The sequence below is a fragment of the Delphinapterus leucas genome, chromosome 16, assembly GCF_059928025.1.
Source record: "Delphinapterus leucas isolate spDelLeu-1000000601 "Yukka" chromosome 16, BTC_Dleu_Yukka2, whole genome shotgun sequence".
NCBI lineage: Eukaryota > Metazoa > Chordata > Mammalia > Artiodactyla > Monodontidae > Delphinapterus > Delphinapterus leucas.
The window spans coordinates 81,072,356-81,094,148 of NC_143144.1; the positions used below are offsets into that span (position 1 = coordinate 81,072,356).

At 46.5% G+C, this 21,793-nt stretch overlaps 1 protein-coding gene across 1 annotated transcript in view; it reads right to left on the reverse strand.

The window, feature by feature from the left end:
- Window positions 1–21,793, reverse strand: part of ADAM12 (ADAM metallopeptidase domain 12) — a 329,043-nt gene that overhangs the window by 122,120 nt on the left and 185,130 nt on the right. The window contains exons 3-4 of the mRNA XM_022568471.2: window positions 14,221–14,299; window positions 1,071–1,147 (exon numbers count right to left, since the gene is read on the reverse strand). Coding sequence (XP_022424179.2) covers window positions 1,071–1,147; window positions 14,221–14,299 — 156 coding nt within the window. The remainder of the gene's footprint in view (window positions 1–1,070; window positions 1,148–14,220; window positions 14,300–21,793) is intronic.

Sequence of the window (21,793 nt, forward strand, 5' to 3'; positions counted from 1 at the left end):
CTGTGGTGTGTATGTTTGTGGTGTGTGTGGTATATTATGTATGTGTCTGAATGTGGTGTGTGTGGTATATTGTGTGTCTGTGGTGTGTATGTTGTGTGTGTGGTATATTGTGTGTGTGGTGTGTATGTTGTGTGTGTGGTATATTGTGTGTGTGTGTCTGTGGTGTGTCTGTTTGTGGTGTGTGTGGTATATTATGTATGTGTCTGTGGTGTGAATGTGGTATGTGTGGTATATTGTGTGTCTGTGGTGTGTATGTTGTGTGTGTGGGGTGTGCACCGAGGTTCGTTCTCTGCCATGGCATGCAGTACTCGCAGACCCACGGCGCACAGTCCCGCGTTCCCTGGGCTGCCGTTGTCCCGGGCCCTCCGTACTTCCCTCTGCAGACCCGCACTCTGGTGGCAGCGGCCAAAGCAAAGCAGGACTTTGAGGACACAAGCTGCTAGTTCACAAACTAGATAGATAAACCCAGTCAAGAGGTTGAGGCAGCTGGGAATCTGTCAACAGACTGGTCTTCCTGGGGAGCCCACAGAGCCCGCCGGGGCCGGTTGCTGCGACTGGAAGGCGGGGCTGGCTCGTCCTCGGCAGCAGAAGGGATTGTTTCCTGCGTCCGGCAGGGGCCCCTGCCACACAGGCCTGTACTCAGCTCACCTGGATATGTGCTCAGTCAGCCCCTCACTTTGTGTCCTAGTGAGAAGAGGCCCTTTTCATTTTTATTAAGCAAGCAGCTGAAACGCTAATACCTAATGTCTTATTTTTTTAACACTGGGAGTTGTTTGGCATCGAGCCACAAAAACAAAAGATATTCCCCAAATCCTTGGCTGCTGAAACCCAGCCAACCTACCAGGCCTGAGAACAGCCTTGAAAGAGGAGCGGCGAAGGAAGGCGAGCTGAGATGGGAGTGGGGCGGGGGGGGGGGTGTGCGGTGCCCTCCACGTTGCCGGGCAAGGGCTCCTCGGTTCTGCCAGGCAGGGGCGAGGTCCGTCACTCTAGTGCTTTAGAGCGGTTGGAGAAGGGGGTGGTCTGCGGTAGCTGTGCTTAAGGCCAGAGCTGCCACTGTCAAGGTCACTTACCTGAGACCAGAACAAGTGCTGAGACTGACCGTGGAACCAGAATAGCCCTGCACGTGTCCATGGTAGTAACAGTGACCCTGAAAGGAGGAGAAAGTCGGCTCAGTCATGCTGTCTTCTTGCCCCACTCACAATAAACCAATGGCCTCCAATCACCTTGTTTGCAGCTACAGAATTTCCTTTTGCATAAAATGTTGAACCAGCCAGCGGTCTTAATGTTTCATGCCAGCCCCACGTGACCCAGCCAGGATCTACGGCAGGAATATCTGATTTACTTAGAGATTATCAACAGGGTTTCTAATCGCATCCCGGTTCCATTCTCGTCTCTCTGACACCCTTCAGGAAAGCCCTGATGTGGAAGGTTTTACAAACTCCAGCAGCTGAACAAATCACATTGCCATTTTCCACATTACAAATTGTCTTTTGTAATGAGATGAGGAACCGTGTGGGGTAATTAAGCACACTGTGAAATGCAATAAAATGAGGCCAAATCTACGGCTTATGAAAACAGAAAAGGCTATGAGAGGAAGGGGGTGAGGAGAGATAGCGGGTACCTCGATGAACTGCCCAATTGAGAGCAGAAAGACTCTCTTAGCAGGAGAGAAAAATAGGAAGGTTTTCTAAGACCAAAGTCCTTGGGTGACATGCCTGCAATATTCCATTTCTTTAATAATGTCACTTGCAAAAAGAAACCACGGCACGGACACGTCCTTAGTGAAGATAGATAGCTGTCCGGAATCAAGGTTAATTTTATTGTTGAACAAATGTTATGTTGCAGCCTCAGTTAAGTGGCTCGCTGGCAAGAAACGCTAAGTGCAATTAGTGCTCCTCATTCAAGGCCTCTGAATGCCAGCGGCGTGCGGTCCCGAGGCAAAGGGCTGCGTCTTCTAAGGGACAGGAGAAGTGGACACTGGGGTTTCAGCCTCAGCACACAGCTCCTTCAATCAGGACCACAGTTAATCACTTTTTCCAGGGCAGGGCAGGGTGTCCAGTTGTCCTGCCTGACAGGGACAACATTCCAAAGACCACCTTGACTTTGCTAAGAAAGAGGGCCGGATGGGATTGAGTGGCCAGGGAAATCCCATATCATGAAAAAGGGGCCAAGATGATCTCTTTGTCACTGAACAGAGGACAAAATTTTGGGATCATCTGAAAAGGCAATTACAGGAAGGGAGTGCTGTAGTACATTTGTTATTTTGACTTTTTCTTATTGATTCTGGAAGTTCTTTATATATTCAGGATATTAATTATGTGAGAAATGTCTTCTTAACTGACTTACGATATCTTTTATTGTATTTATTACAAGAGTTTCCAATTCTTATACAAATTTATGCATATTGTGTATTGCTTAAGATGGCTTTCTTCAATGTTATACATATGTCCTCTCTTATTTTCTTCTATTTCTTAGAATTAGTTCTTAAAATTAGTTATTTAATCTAAATTGGAATTCATTCTTGTGGAGGTATGAGGTTGGAATCCAACCTTCCCCACAAACTAAGAGACAGCTGTTCTTCACCACCATTTTCTTTTTCTTACTGATTTGAAATGTCACCTTGTCAGATATCAAATGCCCACATATGTATGTGGCTCCATCTCCATGTTCTCTATGCTGGTCCACTGAGGCAAACCTCCATCTGTCCATTCCTGAGCCAACACCACACTGTTTTAATTCCTATTATTCTATAGGAACATTTTGATATCAGAGCAAGTTCTCTTTTTTGATTGTGATTAAATTCACATACCATAACAGCCACCTTTTAAAAGCATACTATTATGGGTGTTAGTGCATTCATAATGTGGTACAGCCATCACGTCTAATTCCAAAACATTTTCATCACCCCAAAAGGAAACCTCACACCCATTAGCAGACAATTCCCATCAGCCACCCCGGCAACCACTAAACTACTTCCCGTCTCTATGGATTTGCCTATTCTATTCATTGCATTTCATTTCACATTAAGTGGAATCATACAAAATGTGGCCTTTTGTGTCTGGCTTCCTTTACTTAGCATAATGTGTTCAAGGTTCATTCATGTTGTAGCAAGTATTAGTACTTCATTCCTTTTTTTTTTGCTGAATAAAATGACACTGTAGGGATATGCCAAATTTTGTTTTCCCATTCATCGGTTGCTGGGGATTTGGGCTGTTTCCACTTTTAGACTATTATGAATAATGCTGCCATGAACATTTATGTACAAGTTTTTGTGTAGACATATTTTTTTGGTTCTCTTGGGTATATACTATGGGTAGGTATATGGTTATATATATATCTGTAAGTGGGATTGCTGGATCTTATGGTGACTTTGTTTACATTCTGAAGTACTGCCAAAGTTTTCCCAAGCAGCTGAACCATTTTACATTCTCAGCGTATGGGATGAATGTATGAACTTGTCCACACCCTCACCCACATTTGTTATTGTCTATGATGTTGATTACATCCATCCTAGTATATGTGAAGTAGTGTCTCACTGTGGTTTTGATTTTCATTTTCCTAATAACGTAGGACGTTGAACATCTTTTCACATGCTTATTGGCCATTTATGCATCTTTTCTGGAGAGATGTCTGTTCAAATCCTTTGCCTATTCTTTAATTGTTTTTTTTTTTGTCCTCTTATTGTTAAGTTGGAAGAGTTCTTTATATACCCTAGATTCTAGACCCTTACCAGAGATACGATTCGCAAATGTTTTCTCCCATTTTGGGGGTTGTCTTTTCGCTTTCTTGATGTCTTCTGTAGCACAAGAGCTGATCATTTTGATGAGGTCCAAGCTCTCTATTTTCTTAATTTGGTTGCTTATGCTTTAGGTGCCATATCTGAGAGACCCTTACCTAACCTAAGGTGATAAAGACTTACACCTATGTTCTAAGAGTTTTATAGGTTTAGCTCTTACATTTAGATGTTTGATTCACTTTGAATTAATTTTTGTATCTGCTTAAAGTAGGGCTCCAATTTCACTCTTCTGCATGTGGATATCCAGGTGCCCTGAACCATTTGTTAGAAAATGATTCTTTCCCCAATTTGTCTTGGCAACCTTGTTGAGAGTGAGTTTTCTTTTGATACTATTTTTTCTTCAGAAGTTTCTACAGTATTATTGCCTATTTTCTCTTTCAGGTGAATTTTAGAATCAAATTTTAAGCTCTGCAATAATCCTTTGAGATTTCAGCTTGACTAATTTGAATGTAGAAGTCATTTTAGTCAGGATTTGTAGTTTTCAAATAAAAAGTTTTTCTATTCATATACACGGTATGTCTCTCCACATACTAAGGCCATTTTTACGTCCTTCTGCCTAGTTTTAGATGTTTTTATTTTGAACGGCTTTGGAAAGTTTTCACTTGGCTTATGTCTAGGTATTGTATAGGCTTGTTGATATCATAAATAGGGTCTTTTTATCTATTACATCTTATACACGGTTATTTTTAATGTAAAGGAAAGCTTTTTTATTTTTTAAAGTTGATCTTGTATCAGAGACTCCTGCTGGGCCATCTTATCAGCTTACAATTTGTAGCATAGCTTGGATTTTTTATGTTGTTGACTATACCAGCTGGAAATAATGACATTTTCTGGGCCTCCTTTTTGACCCCCATACAACGTTGAGGAGTGGGGTGGCCCGGTGGCCAGGGACAAAGGTGGGAGAGGGGATTGCCCACAGAGGGAAAGCACACGCACAAACATGGGCAGTGGGGGAGGGGGACAGTTCAGGGAGGGGCTTTGTCTGCTTGGCTGGGAGATTCAGGCGCGGAGGCAGACTCACTGCCCCATTTCTCCTCTGGTGAGGGTGTCCTCTTCAGTGGGCACGTGGCCCAGGGAAGGGGGCACGTGGCCCAGGGAAGGGGGCACGAGGGATAGTGCTGGGGGACACTGCCCAGCCAGCCGCCAGGCATCCAGCCAGGCCATGGGGGACCCTTGCTGCCAGCCTGCCTCTTCGGTTTCCATGGGAAGTAACTTTTGAAAGGCTCCATGGTTCCCCCACTCTAGGTAACTCTAGCTTTGGGTACTTAAGGGAGTCATGATAACAATTCTCTAAACGTGGGGAGGTTGTGTAACTGGATTGTAATGCCCTAGGGCATCAGAGCAGCCTGGTCCCCTCTGCACAGAGTGGGGGGATTTCAGCCCTGGGAACCCAGCAAACATGTTGGAGCTGAGATGACTCAGGAAGTGAAGGGACCCAGTTAGGCTGCCTGGGGGAACGAGCACCACTGGTTTTTGACTTACCCATCTTTGAGGGTCCTGTACATTAAATAATTTGCTCCATTTTAGATAACTGTGAAATATTGCTATAGGAAACCAAGTATTGGTTAAAAAATCAAAAACCAAATGGTGACAATAGTCTTAATGACCAACCTCTGAAATTTCAAACTCATTTATTCTCAGTGTTGATTTACTTTGTAATAGATTATTTATCGAATGTGCTTTCAAATTAAATACCCAGAAATATAAGCTTATTAAAGAATGAGCTGAGAACAAATTAGTATAAAATTAATTTCCAGTTCAACAACTAGGCTGCATTATTGCTTATAAAAGAGGAGGGGGTGAAGAAAAAAAAGAGGAGCGGGTGGATTCTAGCTCTTGTACTCTGGTCCTTAAACAACCCCAACTCTCTTAGTCAGTACCAGAGTTAACACCTCATTTCTTAGCTCTAAAACTACCTTCTGTTCACCTTCAGACAGTTGACTAGCAAGCCCATTGCTCACTCTTGACTATTACTAGAACTCCAAGTTCCAGATCCTCCAGGACAATTGCAGTCTCATGAAGTTTTGTTTTTTCCAATATGATTAACTAAATGTTTAAACAAATGTGATTTGGTTTTCATAATATAGAAGTCATCATATAGATAAATTGACAAATCAGAGAGACAGACTCATCACACTAGATGTCACATAATTGGTTGGGGAATTTGACCATGGGGAGTGGAGGAGATGTACGTTCCTACTCCTCTGGGGGGCTTGATCCCCTTTGGCGGTGGCCAGGGTCGAGAGAGAGAAGTGCAGGCAGCATCACGTGGGGGCCAGCAGTGCCCACTCAGCAAAGTCTCCAGGTGAGTGTGTGTCCCCATGTCTGAGGGCCAGGTTGCCTCCTACAGACTGATGTTAACAGGCGGGAACCTGCCAGGCCTTGTAGATTTGCAAACATGTGGCCTGTTGGATCTGGATGTGGCCACACCTGTGAGAGATGCAGGCATCCATCATGCCTTGGAGGTCTTGGGCCCCAGGGCCCACTGGATCTGTCGATCACAACAATTACCCTTGCAAGCCTCCCCAACTGCATCCCCTCACAATTGCCTCAAGAGAGTCAAACCATACCGTCTCTTTCTTTCTCTCATGCTCACGTCTCTAAAGACGTGGCTGAACAAGACATCATCTTATTTGCACTGTCGTCTTGGCTTAGTTCTGCTGATCCAATACATTCTCTTTCTACCAGCAAAACATAACAGAAAATAGTCCCAAACATGCATAACCACAAAATTACATCTTTTCCTTTACAAAACCTCTAACCATTTATTTTATATACTTATTACTTAACCTAATGCATTTCCCCCCTCTGGTAAAATAAACTCTCCTTCTGTTTAATACTATCAATCAAATATAATGGTGGGGAAGAGGATATAGAATAAGAACACTTGAGCTTGAAAATAGTAGCCCTCAACTCTATGCCATACGGGAAGTAAAATAAAAATTCTGTGACCCAGCTCTCAGTGGACTAGAAAGAAAGGAATTTTATACGCTAAATGGCTAACAAAAGTGGCCTGACCTCGTGATTAAAAAGGACCTGTGAGCAGACAAATTCCATTAGGGAGTAAGCTGAGCGAAAATTATTTTCCATGTTCTTTTCCTCGGGAACTTTAAAGGGCCTCCCCCGCTATATGCAATGTGACAAACTGTCTTGATTTAGCATTTGAATCGCACGGTGTTGTAGCTGGAAGGGAACTTCAGGCCGTCCAGTCCAAGACCAACCTTCCCTGAACAGATGTGGAAACTGAGGCCCTGACTGGTTAAATAACTGTCTAAGGTCACAGAGCTGGTCCATGGCAGATTGGGGACTAAAAGTCAAGCCTCTCATCCCCAGGCCGGACAGCTCCCCTCCACATCTTGCTGCTATGAACGTGTGCCCTCGCGATGAAAAGTTATCACCTAAAATCCAAACTCGGACAGAATACTTTTTCAAGTACAGCAGAGCCTCATCACTCAGGGAATCCGAGGAAAGTAAAGTCATTTCCAGACTCAGAAATATCTGCAGATAGGAGGGGTGTGAGGGTGAGTGTGTGTGTGCACACGTGCATGTGCGTGTGCCTGAGCTGCTGACCTGCGTTTCAGCACACCCACGGTCCAGCCTTTCCTCCCCTGTATGGAGCATCAGGCCCCCACATACCAAGGGTTTGCTTGAGACTAAAAGAAGGTTATAGTGCATTCAAGCAAAAGTGACTCTGCAGCCCCGTGTGTTTCTCTGACTGAGTGACATTACGCTTTTCCCTGAGAGTGTACGGGACGGATCGTTGAGAAGTAAATCAGCACACCCATGCTCCCTAGGCCATGTCTGCTCCCAGCTCTAACAAGAACCGTGTCTGCTTAAAAGATTCGGAAGGACCAATCTCAGGGGCCGCTCACGTTACTTTGCGGTGCTGGCATTCGGCAGGAGAGAACGCAGCTTACAAAACTGTGTTCACGATCTTTGGGAGTACCCTGTAACCTGGGCCGGGAAACAGCACCGCTGCGCTAGGGAGCGCGCTGGACCGATCTGGAGTTGGAAGTCTTGTGCTTTGAGACTCAGTCTCTAGTTTTAATTTGTAAAACGTGATTAACACTTGCTGCCCGGGGTCTTAGGGATCGAATCAATCTGTGAAATGTGTGTCCTTGTCACAGATCTGGGATATGACAACATGTACTTAAACCCATTATGCTGTAAGCGCTCACTTTTCTAGAAGCCTGACTGTGCGCCAGGTTCAGTGTCTGTTTCGTGTTCACGGTCCCGGCTGGTTCAGGGCTCAAGCTGGGATTTTAGCCTGGGCAGGCTGCCTCCCTGGCTTCTGAACCCACCCTCTACACACACTGCTTCCAGGCAGAAGGCTGTCCCAGAGCCTCTCCTGACACCTTTAGAGAAGGAAAGTCACCACACCTGGAGCTCCTCTGGGAACTCACTGCACATTCCATGTGGATTTGGCTCTTCCATTGTTTGGCTCCTAAAGCATCTTTGCCACGGGTGCATCGTGTTGTCTGTGGTCAGACGGTATGTTCCTTGAGGATGGGGAATGTGGCCCCCTCCCTCCTGTACACCGCCACATGGCACTAGACCTTACTCAGTTCCACTGGACTTCAGAGTGTGGCCCTCAGCAAATTCCCAGAGGGCTTTCTGCCCCTCCCTGTATCCCAGGACAACAGGTCAGCAGAGCATCCTCTGCTCTCCCCAAGAAGTACCCGCTGGGTCTCTCTCTTTGCAAACGAACGCCAGCCCATTCCTGAATCCACCTCGCTACAGTTTTATATACTAATTCCACAACACAAGCAGCACGGCTGTGGACATACAACAGACACACTCCAGTGTTTTGTCTGCATTATCGTGGTTAGGAGCTCAGATTCTAGACTCAGGCTGTGAGAGTCTGAATCCTTATTAGCTGGGGGCTTAGTCTAGTTACTCAAGCCCTCTATGTCTCAGCTTCCTCATCTGGGTGTAAAAATAGCAAAAACTGATTTATTGTGAGGATCAAACAACAAAATGTATGCAAAGCGCTTTGCACAATGCCTGGCATGTTACTTCATGTTACATTGGGCACTCAACAAACATTTGTTGTTGAATGGGTGTATAAATGAATGAGTGAATGAATGCATGCATGAAAAGGTAAGGTATGTCACCATGATGGAATGGGAATACTGGTCTCAGAGCTTCGGACTCGATGAAGGAGGCACTGAGGAAGCTCTTGATGATTTGTGAGGACTGAAACACAAGTGCAAAAGGGAAGGGCATAAATAGAAAGATGCTCTAGAAGGATCACGTAGGCAGGAGTGGTGGCTGGATTAAACATAGGTGAGATGAGAAGTGGGGAGGAACGTCCGGTGGCCATGACAATCTTCCAGCCGAGGAGAAGGGAGGAGCTGAGCTGCAGCAGCAGGTATGTCAGTGGATCAGGAAGGGGGAAAAGATGGCTGTGAAGGTGGAAATCAACACAGGACACGGCGAGGACCTGAGGGGAAGAGGGGGTGCGTAGTGCCTTGGTCAGTGGGAGGACGGAGCAGCCTTCTGAGACAGAGGCAAGCCCGGAAGAGCGGATGAATTAGACGTGCAGAGAGTATGGAGATGTTAGGGAAGTTAAGTCCATTTTAAATCATTTTTTAAGAATGTGATAACAGGCCTAGCTCGTACCTGGTACCTGTACGAGACGAGAATGGTCTCTGCCTTCCCTCCTACCCCCAGAATCATCTTCCATCCTCTTCAGATGCCCTCTAACAGAGATGGGATGTAGCTGACTCTCTAATACCCATTTGCCCTGACATGTTCAGTCCTAGCCGATTGTAAAAGGTTCTACTCTTTTTTGACAGGAAACACATTTGCCGTGGAAATGAATGGGATGTCACTCAAACAATACTTTTGATCAAGATATGGGATTTCATGCCTGTCTGACGGTCCAGCCTCAGTTAATACTGAAGGTCCCCTTTGGACATCTATTATAGGAAATGTTTTCATAAATTTTTTGAATGAGAAACACATACAACAAATGGAACCCTTCAGGTGTAGAAGGTCAGATCTTTTTCCTTCTCCCCATCTCCATGCCCATGGTCCCATCAGCCATCTCCTCTTACCCGGGCTTTGGGCTCTTCCACGAGAGCCAACTGCCTGAACTTGCTGGATCTCTGCTCTTGACCCTCTGATGACCTTCAAGCTGCAGCCAGTGGAATCTTCCAAAGTCTATCCCTAGTTATGACATCCCCTTGGTTGACACTTTTTAATGGCTTCCTCCTCCATGACAACCAAATTGTCACCTTGGCCTCCAAGTGATACTCTGGTCCCTGTCAAATTGTAGACATTTCCCCACTTCCAAGTAAAAGTTGGCATCAGCCAGAAATGTCCTTCCCTTTCCCATCCTCTGGTTCATGCCTCCTTAAACTTCAGATCTTGGTTCACATGTTCCTTCCTCCATGAAGTCTTCCATGATTCCTTAGACTAGATTAGGCCCCTTCGCCTTTCCTTCGGTGCACTTAGCACAGATTTTAATTTGGTCTGTGATTCTTGGAATAATGTCAGTCTCTACACTCGAGCTCCATGTGGGTCTCCTGTCTGTTTTTATCGTCAGTGGGAGTCACAGGGCCTGGCACAATGGGGATGCTCAGTTAACATGCATGTAATAGAAGGATGTGTTTGGGCCAAAGCACTGACAGCGTTTAGGAGACTTTCTGGAGGGCATTCTGGCCTTTCCCAGAGTTGTCTTTTGGGATGTAGACAGCATAAATATCATGGGCATTGTCTCCCACAGGCCTTATTAAAAGAGACAGTATAAGACAAAATCTTCCCTTAGATGTGGCCAGCAAGGGCTTAAGCCACAAATATTTCATCCTGTCAGGATAATAGAGAGATAAAAGACAGGGGATCAATTCCAAAATTAAAATCAGCCACTAGTTTGCTTGTCAACCAGCTTACACTGATTGTTGAGAGATTAAATTTAAAAAAGAAAGATGCTAGTGAAAAAGTGGTTCTTATTTTATATATAATTTTAAATTTAGGGAAATCCATTGTGTGCTGACTTTGGGGGAAAAGGGGATGAATCAGCACATTTCTTTTTGTTTCCAGCCTGATTCAGTAGAAACAAAACCTCCAAAGCTGCATCTGTGTCCTCACCACGAAAGACAGTATGAGGCCCTGAGCTCCCCTTAAAGGGTTCCTGCTGGAAGATGGGCTGTCTAGGGCTAAGGGTTTTCTTTAGTGAACGAGATTGTTCACCCATCTTTACAGTAACGTGGCTGACAGCTCAGAACAGGCACTCAAAGGAATGGGGGAAGGTGGCCCCAGATTTACGAGAAAAGTCATTGTTTTTCTCATTGTAAAAGCAATATATCCTTGCTGTTTCTGGAGGTTTCGGGGTGCCAATTAACCCAGCCTCCAGTTGGTTCACCTACTGAAGAAAGATTCGAAGAGTCCAATGAAGATCAAAATACACTATGAGCTTAACTACTTCTGAAAGAGGGCTTTCTGGTATATTCCATCAGAGGACACAACTTAGGTCAGGGCAGAAGTGAGGCTTCCTGCAATTTCTAACCCTCGTCTCCCCTCATCTCCCCACCCTGCTCTCATTAGCCAAGGCTGAGGGCCCATCTTGGTGAAGCTGGTGCTGCAGGAGACCATTGCTTGGAACACTCCACAGAGGGGCCGGCAGGGCTCACCCACACTCGACCGAGGGAAGACAGCAAGGCTAGCTCATGGCCTTTCCAAGGCAGGGGCTCTGCCCCTTCCCCAGTTAGCAGGGACCAGCGGTTGCCAGGACTTGCTTCCTTCCGCCCTCCTCTCCCTGAGAAGATGCTTCCATGGGGAGGAGTGAGGGGGTGAGTCGGGGTGGGGGGAGGCGTTTGCCTGTCTATACAGTGACCTCATGGAAAGATGAGAAATGTAACCTGTCCACCACCCCATATATACATCAATCAGCCCAAACAGAAAAATACGGAGTCTCCACCGGAGACAACTACCATCAACATTCCAGTGTCCTTCCATCCAGGCTGTTTTCTAAGATGCCTGGATTTATAGCCTTCAGCCTTCGCAATCCAAGTCCCAAACAGCCCCAGTGGCTGCTGGACCCTCGTTTATCTAGTCCTCCATTTCTTCTTCTCTCTTATCATATGTTTTCTTCCCAGATGAGAAAAAAGGACCAAAAATGCCCTAAGAAGAGGAAATTGGTCAGGGAGATGGAGACAGAAAACATGAAACTATTAAAATAACTTTGGAAGAATATCTTACATCTTCTAGATGGTCTGTAATCAACAAGCACCTTCACTATCATCTATAAGGGAGATTTGGAGGACGTGAGCCTATTGTCAAGTATTTCTAGGATCTCTTTTTTCTGTTTCTATTTGGAACAACAATTTACACTGTAAGGAGAGCTTTTGTGCTAATTCTAGAGGCATATAAATGACATCCTCTTAGGAGAAAAAAAGAGAAAAGAAAAAGTCAAATGAAGTCAGGGCACCAAGGATTACTTATATCTCAGATGGACCCTCAGGTCTTCTTTTGTGGCCTCCACCCTTACCCTGTGCTCCAGGGCCATACAGCTATCTGCCCACGGGACACCTTTACTACGCTGTCCCACCACAAGCTCAGTAGGGACAAATCTGTATTCACTGTCCCTTCCGCCTTCTAAAACCAACAATTGGTCCTTAATGACACCACTGAGAAACAAATTGCCCATCCCATGGCTTAAGCAGAAGGGGGAGCATTGTTGGTGCTTCTTTAGTTTTTTTTTTTCCCCTGTATTTTCACTCCGGAATTTTTATTGGACCTATTCTGTTCTCTTTAAAATAGTTCAGATTCTTCTCTGACTTTTCTATGATCTCGCATTCCTGGAGGTGCTAATTCTCATTTCCCTTGTCATTTATGTTGGCTTTTGTTAATCGTGTGTTTTGTACTTTTGATTTTGGGTCATCTTTGATAATATTCTTCTTCTTCTTTGTTTTTGACGTGGGAATCTCAGGTACCCTGGGCTGTAGAAATATCCCTATAGAACTATTTTCAGTTGACTTCAGCTTGGGCCCATGGGACGCAGGGTTGCTGATTTGGGACCAGTTCTGAGGTCAACATTTACTGGGAATTCCATTCCTATGCTGGTATTAGAAATTTGAACACCAGTCCACCCCATTCCAAATATACACTTTATGAGGATAGCTCGGGTTTCACTTTCTCTATTTTTTATGAAATCTTTGTTCAATACAGGACACCTGGAGACAATTCTCTCTGTTGCCCCTTCTCTGGACTGAAGTTTTACTTGTCCTTTTCTTCACAGAGGAAGCATCTCTCCGGGGCCCCAGCCTTCTCGGGATTCTCATTTGCAGACGCCCACTTCTTTGGTCCCAACCCCCAAGCACGGGGTCCTCTCTCTGGGTCCTGAATAGCCCGTTGGGGTCCCGTGACCTCAACTCACCAGCTTAGTGCTCTGAGCTTACATCCCTGGCTTGTTTCTGCTTCCCAGGGATTTCTTTGACTCTCCCAAGCTTGGTCAGGCATTAACAAAAATTCTGCCGACAATAATGGCTACTTGACGACATTTCAGTTGTAAATGTAAAGCCTTTCTCTAAGCTTATTCTTTTTAAAACGAATACCCATAGCTCTTTATTTATTTATTTATTTTTTGTGGTACGCGGGCCTCTCCCGTTGCGGAGCACAGGCTCCGGACGCGCAGGCTCAGCGGCCATGGCTCACGGGCCCAGCTGCTCCGCGGCATGTGGGATCTTCCCGGACCGGGGCACTAACCCATGTCCCCTGCGTCGGCAGGCAGACTCTCAACCACTGCGCCACCAGGGAAGGGAAGCCCCACCCATAGCTCTTTAAAACAAGTAACCATCCTGGTCCTCAGAGGGCAGCAACTCTCTTTAATGCCCACATTCCCACCTGGGCCTGAGCACACTAAGCGTCTGTTCAGAGGAATAAATGAATAAAGTTCGCATCTTGTCTAAGTTACATGTAAAACTTCAGATACTAGAAAAGCTAAGAGGTGATAAATGTCACATTCCAGTAACAACCATGATCTAGAATCATATGGACACGGTGGATACATTTATGAAAGGTTAAGCAGAGTCAGTTTTCCTTTGAATTTCTTTAAGGGACTTACAAGTTTAATGCAGCGAAGTTCAGCCCAGGGGTGACTGCTTTCTGACCCATCTCTAATTTGGGCTTGGTTTCCAGGAAGGATTTGCCCAGCTTAGCATCCCATGGTCACTGGCAGGTGGGTTCAGTGTCAGCCTGCAATCAAGCCATACCTTCAAGGACTGTCCTGGCACATGCCTGGCCAAAGCCAAGTTTTTCTGGAGTTATAATGCAATGCCCAAACCGTAAGCAATGCTCAAACTCTTCTCGGGGTCTAAGTGAAAGATCTAGGCCTGTGACTTTGCTTAGAATAAAACAGCTACAGAGTTTAAGCACAGATCTGATAGCAGAGCATCATGGTGGTCCAAGCATGCATGACTTACTGTGTAATTTCGAACGAGGGAGACATCAGCGCCATCTTTCAGATAGTGGGTTTCCGTGAAACTGCTGGCAACGAGGCCTCTGTGGAAAACAAAACAACATAAAAGATGAGCGTAGAGTCGCAATGATACGTCACTGGTGGATGTCTAGGCTGTAGGGTGGCATGCATCTGATTCCCTCCTTATTTTATAGATGACCTGCTGAGGCTCCCGTAGGGCCCTCACCTGTTCAGATGACCCAGGGAGAGTCAGGATGAGACTCAGGCAGGTGACATTCAGAGGCATGTGCTTTGAACAGTGGCCCCCAGAGTACACGTGGTGCCCTACTCGCCCGCTCCCGCCTCATGCCTCCAACACACGCAGGTGTGTGTGTACACGTGCACATGCACACACCCTGCCACGAACAGCACACGCAGATTTCTGAGTTGGGAGAACCGCCCTTCTGCAAGTCACAAGGCCCCACTGTCCAGAATCAGCAGCTAAGCTACCCACTGGAAAAATAATTTTGGACCCACAATATTGGCCCTGCTAGTTCTGCAGGTGAGGGAGCCAGCTGTCAATATTAAAATGTCAAAGGATAGTTTAAAACAACAATGAGGGGCTTCCCTGGTGGCACAGTGGTTGAGAATCCGCCTGCCAATGCAGGGGACACGGGTTCGAACCCTGGTCCGGGAAGATCCCACGTGGCGCGGAGCAACTAAGCCCGTGTGCCACAGTTACTGAGCCTGTGCTCTAGAGCCCGTGAACCGCAACTACTGAGCCTGTGAGCCACAACTACTGAGGCTGTGCGCCTAGAGCCCATGCTCTGCAACAAGAGAGGCCCCCGCTTGCTGCAACTAGAGAAAGCCCACACGCAGCAACAAAGACCCAACACAGCCAAAAATAAATAAATAAAATAAATAAATTTACTTAAATAAAACAACAATGAAATGTTAGAAACAGTGCTGTAGGAGGTAAGGAAAAATGATTTTGGACACGTGGAAATACTGAATTTCTAAGATGACTTGGTAGAGAAGCAACACCTCTATTTACCCTAACTAAAACTGCGTGCAATCTACTACATCTTCACTGATGGTAGCAAAGCCTGAGTTTGTTTAGGTTTTAGACTATTTTGTGATTTCTGCTGTCATATGCACATTCTATCCTTCTCAACATCACTGCAACAAGTATTTCCTGTGCACCGACTACGTGCTGGGTGCTGTACCAGCTGCTGGGATATAAAGATAAATAAGGACACTGCCTGGTGAGGTGACAGACAAAACATAATACAGTGAGGGGAGGGCTGTCACAGAGGCAGGAACAGAGTCTTAGTGGGTGAAAGGACGCACAGCAGGTGGAGGGTAGTGAAAAGGGGAGGCTTTAGAGAGAACACAGGGGGAGTCAGCCAGGCAAAGGAGGGCTGGGAGAAGGGGATTCCAGACAGAGGATGGCAAGGCCAGGAGACCCAAGGGTCTGGAATCTGGGGAGCCAGGTTAGTGGGAAGCAGGAAAGAGCTCTAAACATCTCTGGATTTTATCTGTCTGGGCAATAACGAGTCGAGAGTTGTTTTAAATACTGGACTTTGCAGGAGGTGCAGCACGCAGCAATGATGCTGTCCGCCCTCCCTGCCCAGGGAATGCACTTTGCACCACTAGGTTCTGCTGGGGTCGCTCCACCCCCAGTCCCGAGATGAGTGTGAGACCTAAGCTAACCAATCTCTAAGCTTCCCTGCAGCCTGCCTGGAGCTAGGGTTTCTGGAGAAGAGGTCTTTCCTCTTTGTTCTCAAAGCTACACACAAATGCACTCAGGGCCTCCTTCGGCCTGGCCCTGGCTGCAGGAGGGTGCTGCCCCGGGGAAAACCCAGCCATCACCAGCTGCGACAAAGGACAGAAAAGAGGAAATCTTCCAGCTGCCTTGGGGGCCCACTTTGCCTCTCCTTTTCCTCAAGAACCCCCTCTCTTTTGCTTCAGCTGGTTCCAGTTGGGTTTTGCAACCGGAGTCCTGATAAATGTGGAAGGGAAGAAATCAAAGCGGCAACGCTGCAAATGTAACAGATGAGAGAGCGTTTCTTACAAAGTCAGATTTCTCAGACCCTCCCCCAGCCGAGTCCAGAACTGAGAGTCGCCTCCCCGTTTTACATGGGTTTCGATTTATTTAGGACATGCCTGGTTTAAACCGGTTAGACCCTCACAGCGGGTCTGAGTTGCACTCTACTTAACAGCGGAAAGTGTCGGAAATCTAAAAGGCAGACAGCCTCTCACACTCACTGACAAAGCTCACAGACCCTTCCGCACCCCTCACGTTTCCCTCTGCTCAGGAGGAGATCAATCTGGCTGGAGGAGGTTAACCTCCCTGCGGCTTTTGGCCTCAAATTCCTATCTCCTAAGCGTCCCTCCTCGGGGTGTCACAGGGCCCCCGGGGCAGGCTCGCTGCCAGCAGCCCTGCCTGGAGGTCAGAAGCAGAGGAAGGAGGGCGGGCAGGGGGGGTGATGGGGGTTTGGAGAAGGAGCTGGTGGTCGTGCTTCACGTGGCCGAGAGCTTCAGGAAGGGGTAGGAGGCTGGCGACCTTGCCGGGGCAGCTGCAGGGGTGGGCCCAGGAGGTGGGGACAGGGGAGATCATGGACATTTTCCAGAGGGTGGTTCTAAAGGGGAGCAGAGAGATGGGGTGTGAAGAGGCGAGGGGGTCATCTAAAGGGACAGGCTGGAGAGATGGGGGCAGAGAGGGGCAGGCGGCAGAGCTGCAGAGCAACAGGTGGCCGGTGCCCAGAGCACAGGTGACAGCGAGGACAGAAGCCATCGCCTGAGTGAGGTGGGACCCGTCAAGGCCTAACGGTTTTGGTGAAGGAGGGAGCTTAGTAAGCTTCAAGATCACAGAGAAAGGCGAAAAGGAAAATTTAATATAATTGAAATTATGATTATTTATTAATGCTTTACTATTCAATAATCATTTTATTTTACTTATCTCTTATGGATAATTTAGTAATTCTGTTCCTAACAATGTTGGATCCTCCTTTTGGACGAATCAAGGTATATGAATATACCTAATACTAAGAACCGTAGTACAAAGAGGAGGAATTTGTACACCAAAGAGAATTGCAACGCTTTCTAACTGAAAGATGGATGTCCGAGAAGATGATTCCCTTCACAGATGAGCAACACAGAAAATCTGTCTGGAAAGCCGGAGATGTGGGAGGATGAACATTTGGTAGACTGCAGTCAGCGAGCTGGTAGACACCAAGAATGTGGGGCTTTAATGGCAGTAAAATGAATGATGAGGTTTTAAAATGTCACTCAGGCCAGTAAGACAAAGACCCACGAATATTTCTGCCTAAGGAGCCCCACTGTTTTTCATTGTGTCCAAATGCCACTTAAACAGAAGTACAAGCGCCATCATACTTTGAGCTCTAGCAAGTTCTTCAGTCCTATCCTATGTCTCCTTTTATTGACAGAGGTTGAAATGGGGGCTCCTGAGGACAGCCTGAGAGTGTCCCCCTACAGCTAAGACACTGAAGGACACACCCCTTTTTGAGTTTTCCTCAGAGTCTGGAAAAGAAACGCCAACACAGCTCAGACACACTGATACCACTGTGAGTGGCACATTTTCCCACACGGAGCCCAGATGGGGGCTGATGCTCCGTGAGGACGGAGGCTCGGCCTTTCCCATAGCAGCCCCAGGACGGAGAGCTCAGAAAATCCAGAGCTTTCTCAAGCCTCAGTTTCCCACGAGGGACTGGAACAGCAGACGGAGGGAAGCCACATGGCCTGGCCTCTGAGGCCAACGCTCTATCCCGTGGGTCTGGGAACTGGGACTTGGACATCCCCACACCGCTATCAGAACCCATCCCCTCTCGACTCCAATATCGCCTCAGTGCCAGGCGGTCCACCACATGTTTCCCTTAGGCTGTGAAGAGCCCAGGGCGGTGACAGTGTCCAGGTCCCACGCTGGGGTCATACCACTGCCCCGCTGAAAACCCTTGAACGGCTCCCCATCCCACTTGGATACAATCCCAAAGCCTTCCACCACCTCCCAAGTGCTCACAACCTCACCCTCCTAGTGCATGACGCCTACCTTCCTTGTGGCTTGCTCTCCCCCAGCCAACACGCCTTCTGCCTCATTCTAGAACATTCCATACCCTCTCCCCCTTAGGGCCTTTGCATTTGCTCTGCCTTGTGCCTAGACCATCCTCCAGCTGGCTCTTTTCCATCCTACAGGTATGAGTTTAAACATCTTTGCAGAGGGCCCTTTCCAGGTCATCTGATCTCAGTAGCCTCCACCACCAGCATTCTCCACATCACAGACCCCCTTCGGTTTCCTAGTTTGTTTATTCACCTGTTTATTTATTCATCTATATCCCCTCAAGAATTTAAGCCAAAAGAAGGCTCTGTGCTCACTATGACCCCAGCCCAGGCACTGTGATAAGCCCTTTATACGTATTGCTGGATTCTGGCTCTGTGGGTTAGCTGCTAATTTTATCCCAACTTAAAAAGGATGCCGAGAGACAGGGAGGTGAGCTGACCTGCCCAAGGTCACACTGCATACGGTAGCATCCAGGTGGTTTTGCTTCAGAACTTGCTCTCTTACTGTGTGGCGCTGCTTTTGGGGGCTGGCCAAGGATAACTGCTGAGTGCCTGCTATAGGCGCTGTACCAGGTGCTGGATAAATACATGCTGAGCGGGATAACGGATGGATGGATGGGTGGGTGGGTGGATGGGTGGACGCATGGATGGTTGGATTTGAGGGGAATGCTACAGGCACACTCTCCCTTTGTCTAGGGCTATCCCCTCCCAAACCCGGTAACACGTGACTCACGTTCCTCTTAGGTACCATGACCTGCCAAGGAGCCATGGATGAAACTGGGAAGGCACGCAGTCAAAGTTTTCTGAGATGCATGTCTAATTTAAAAGGGGCTGGAAGTCAAAGTTCCCTTGAGAAAGCTGAGAAAGGTGGGTGGACAATGGCCATATTGGAAATGTGACAGCAGTGGACCTACTTCCCTTAGATTTCCCCAAGGAGAAAATCCAATTACATGGATTCTGTATGTCAGCAAATGGAGACAGAAGATGAATGCATAATTTCATGAGAACATTCTTTTTCTCTGCTTATTAGATTACCTGATCTAACGAGGCATTCCGTTCCTCTCTAGGCCAGAAAATAAAATGCCAGGAATTGATTTTCCTGTTTTCCGTTTGTTTTCTGTTGCAAGTGACACCTCAATATTCTCTCATTTCGCCAACATTTATTGTGTGGGACATTGGGTATAAGACCCCAAGAGCTCACCGTCGAGTGGAGGACAGACCCAGAGAGTGATCAGAGCCCCGTGACAGAGATACACCTAAAGCACTGTGGGAATTCAAGGAAAGGCTTCTAACCCCGGGGAGGAGGTATCCAAGTGAGTCATGCAAGATGGGGAAGAAGGAGTCAGGCTGAGAGGGGCTTAGTGAGATGGGGAGGTGGGGAAGAAAGAAGAAGAGAGCATTCCAGAAAAAGTTACTACATCCTCAAAGGCATGGAGGCATGGAGGGTACAGGAACAGATGCTAGTGAGGGATGGGCACAGGGGATGTAAAACTCTATGGTGTTTCAAGTTGTTGAGGTACAGGGTTTGAGGTGGGGAGACGTGCTGCTGTTCAGATCAGCAGGTTGGGGACAGGAGTCACTGACTTTATCGCGCGATGGGGAACCGTGGCAGTGACCTGAGCAGATGAAATCTTTGGAGCTAAAGGCCCCTCTGACAGTCGTGTAGATAAGGCTCTGAAGGAGAAAAGACAAACAGGCAGTGGGAAGGTTAATTAGGAGGATGGTGTGAGCATAAAAACAAAGGGTCAGACCAGGACAGGAGCCTTTGGGATGGGAAATTCAGGAGATGGGCAGAGTTAGGAACCTCAGCTGTCAACTGAGACGGGTAATTCCTAAAGGAGGGAAAGAAGAGGGTGAGTTCAGCCTTGGCCGTGTTGAGTGTGAGGGGCCTGAGCCCAGTCTTTTAGATATTCCAGCAAGCAGCCGACTCTGTGAACCTAAGGTGTAGGAAGGGGCTTGGAGTGAAGACAAAGATGCAGACGCTCATTTTATGGCTGAGTAATATTGCATTGTATATATGTGCCACATCTTCTTTATCCATTCATCCGATGATGCACATTTAGGTTGTTTCCATCTCCTGGCTATTGTAAATAGAGCTGCAATGAAACGAAACTGAGTTATCTGTAGTGAGGTGGATGGACCTAGAGTCTGTCATACAGAGTGAAGTAAATCAGAAAGAGAAAGACAAATATCGTATGCTAACACATATATATGGAATTTAAGAAAAAAAAAGTCATGAAGAACCTAGAGGTAAGACGGGAGTAAAGACACAGACCTACTAGAGAATGGACTTGAGGATATGGGGAGGGGGAAGGGTAAGCTGTGACAAAGTGAGAGAGTGCCGTGGACATATATACACTACCAAACGTAAAATAGATAGCTAGTGGGAAGCAGCCGCACAGCCCAGGGAGATCAGCTCGGTGCTTTGTGACCGCCTGGAGGGGTGTGATGGGGGGGGGGGGAGACGCAAGAGGGATGAGATATGGGAACATATGTGTATGTATAACTGATTCACTTTGTTATAAAGCAGAAACTAACACACCGTTGTAAAGTAATTATACTCCAATAAAGATGTTAAAAAATAAAAGATGCAGACGCTCAGACAGCACACGCTTGCTTTATGTGAGGACGAGTAAAATCTTTTCCTTTCCAGTCGACGATTGTGTTTTCTGATTTCAAAGTCTTTGGATGGATAGGGCTTAAAATGATCATTTAGAATTTACACTGAAACACTATGATGTAGATACTGTACCTCCTTATAAAATCTGTTGCATTTCTGAAATGATTTCAGTATCGAAATAAGAACCATTACGCCCCAAACTGCTTCTTTTAGAACAATGTTGAAATGATCCTACTCTAAATTTACCATTGTATAATTTAGTTATATTGTTAAATGAGGTGGATTTCACCAAAATGACACAGTTTATTCCCCAAAGCATAGGAAAGCAGGAAGAAATACCTGCTCAGTTTTACATCTGAAAGGGAGCCCTTTCTCTACCCCACCTTTGGAATGAGTTAACTATCCCTCTCTTGTGCTCTAACAAGGTTCTGTTACAGAATTTCCCCTGTTCTGTTCTGTTTCTTGTTGGCTTGTGTTCGCCCACGTTGGGTTGAGCTAAGGGGCAAAAGCTACATCCCTAAGCCTAGCATGATGCCTAGCTCACAGTAAACGCTTAACCCATAAATAGAGGGCACAAACTGAATCGTTATCAGAGAAAAGCAACTCAGTTTGGATAGAATGTATTCAAACGAATTGGATCAATGAAAAATTGAAAGAAATTTCTTTCATTTTTTAAATTTCTTACTTCTCTTTTTGGTTTGAAATTGTTGTCACCGAACGTGGAGGGGGTGTGGGGGGTGTGGATAATCACATTCACTTCCTTGTTATTTCAAGAGTTCCCAGTGCTGTCAGGACCACCCTGACAACTTGACCTCAACGTTAGAACTGCTTAAATGAGAGAAACAGGGAAAGGAAAGCTTAAAGATTGGCATCAATTACCTAGAATCTGAAAATCTCATTG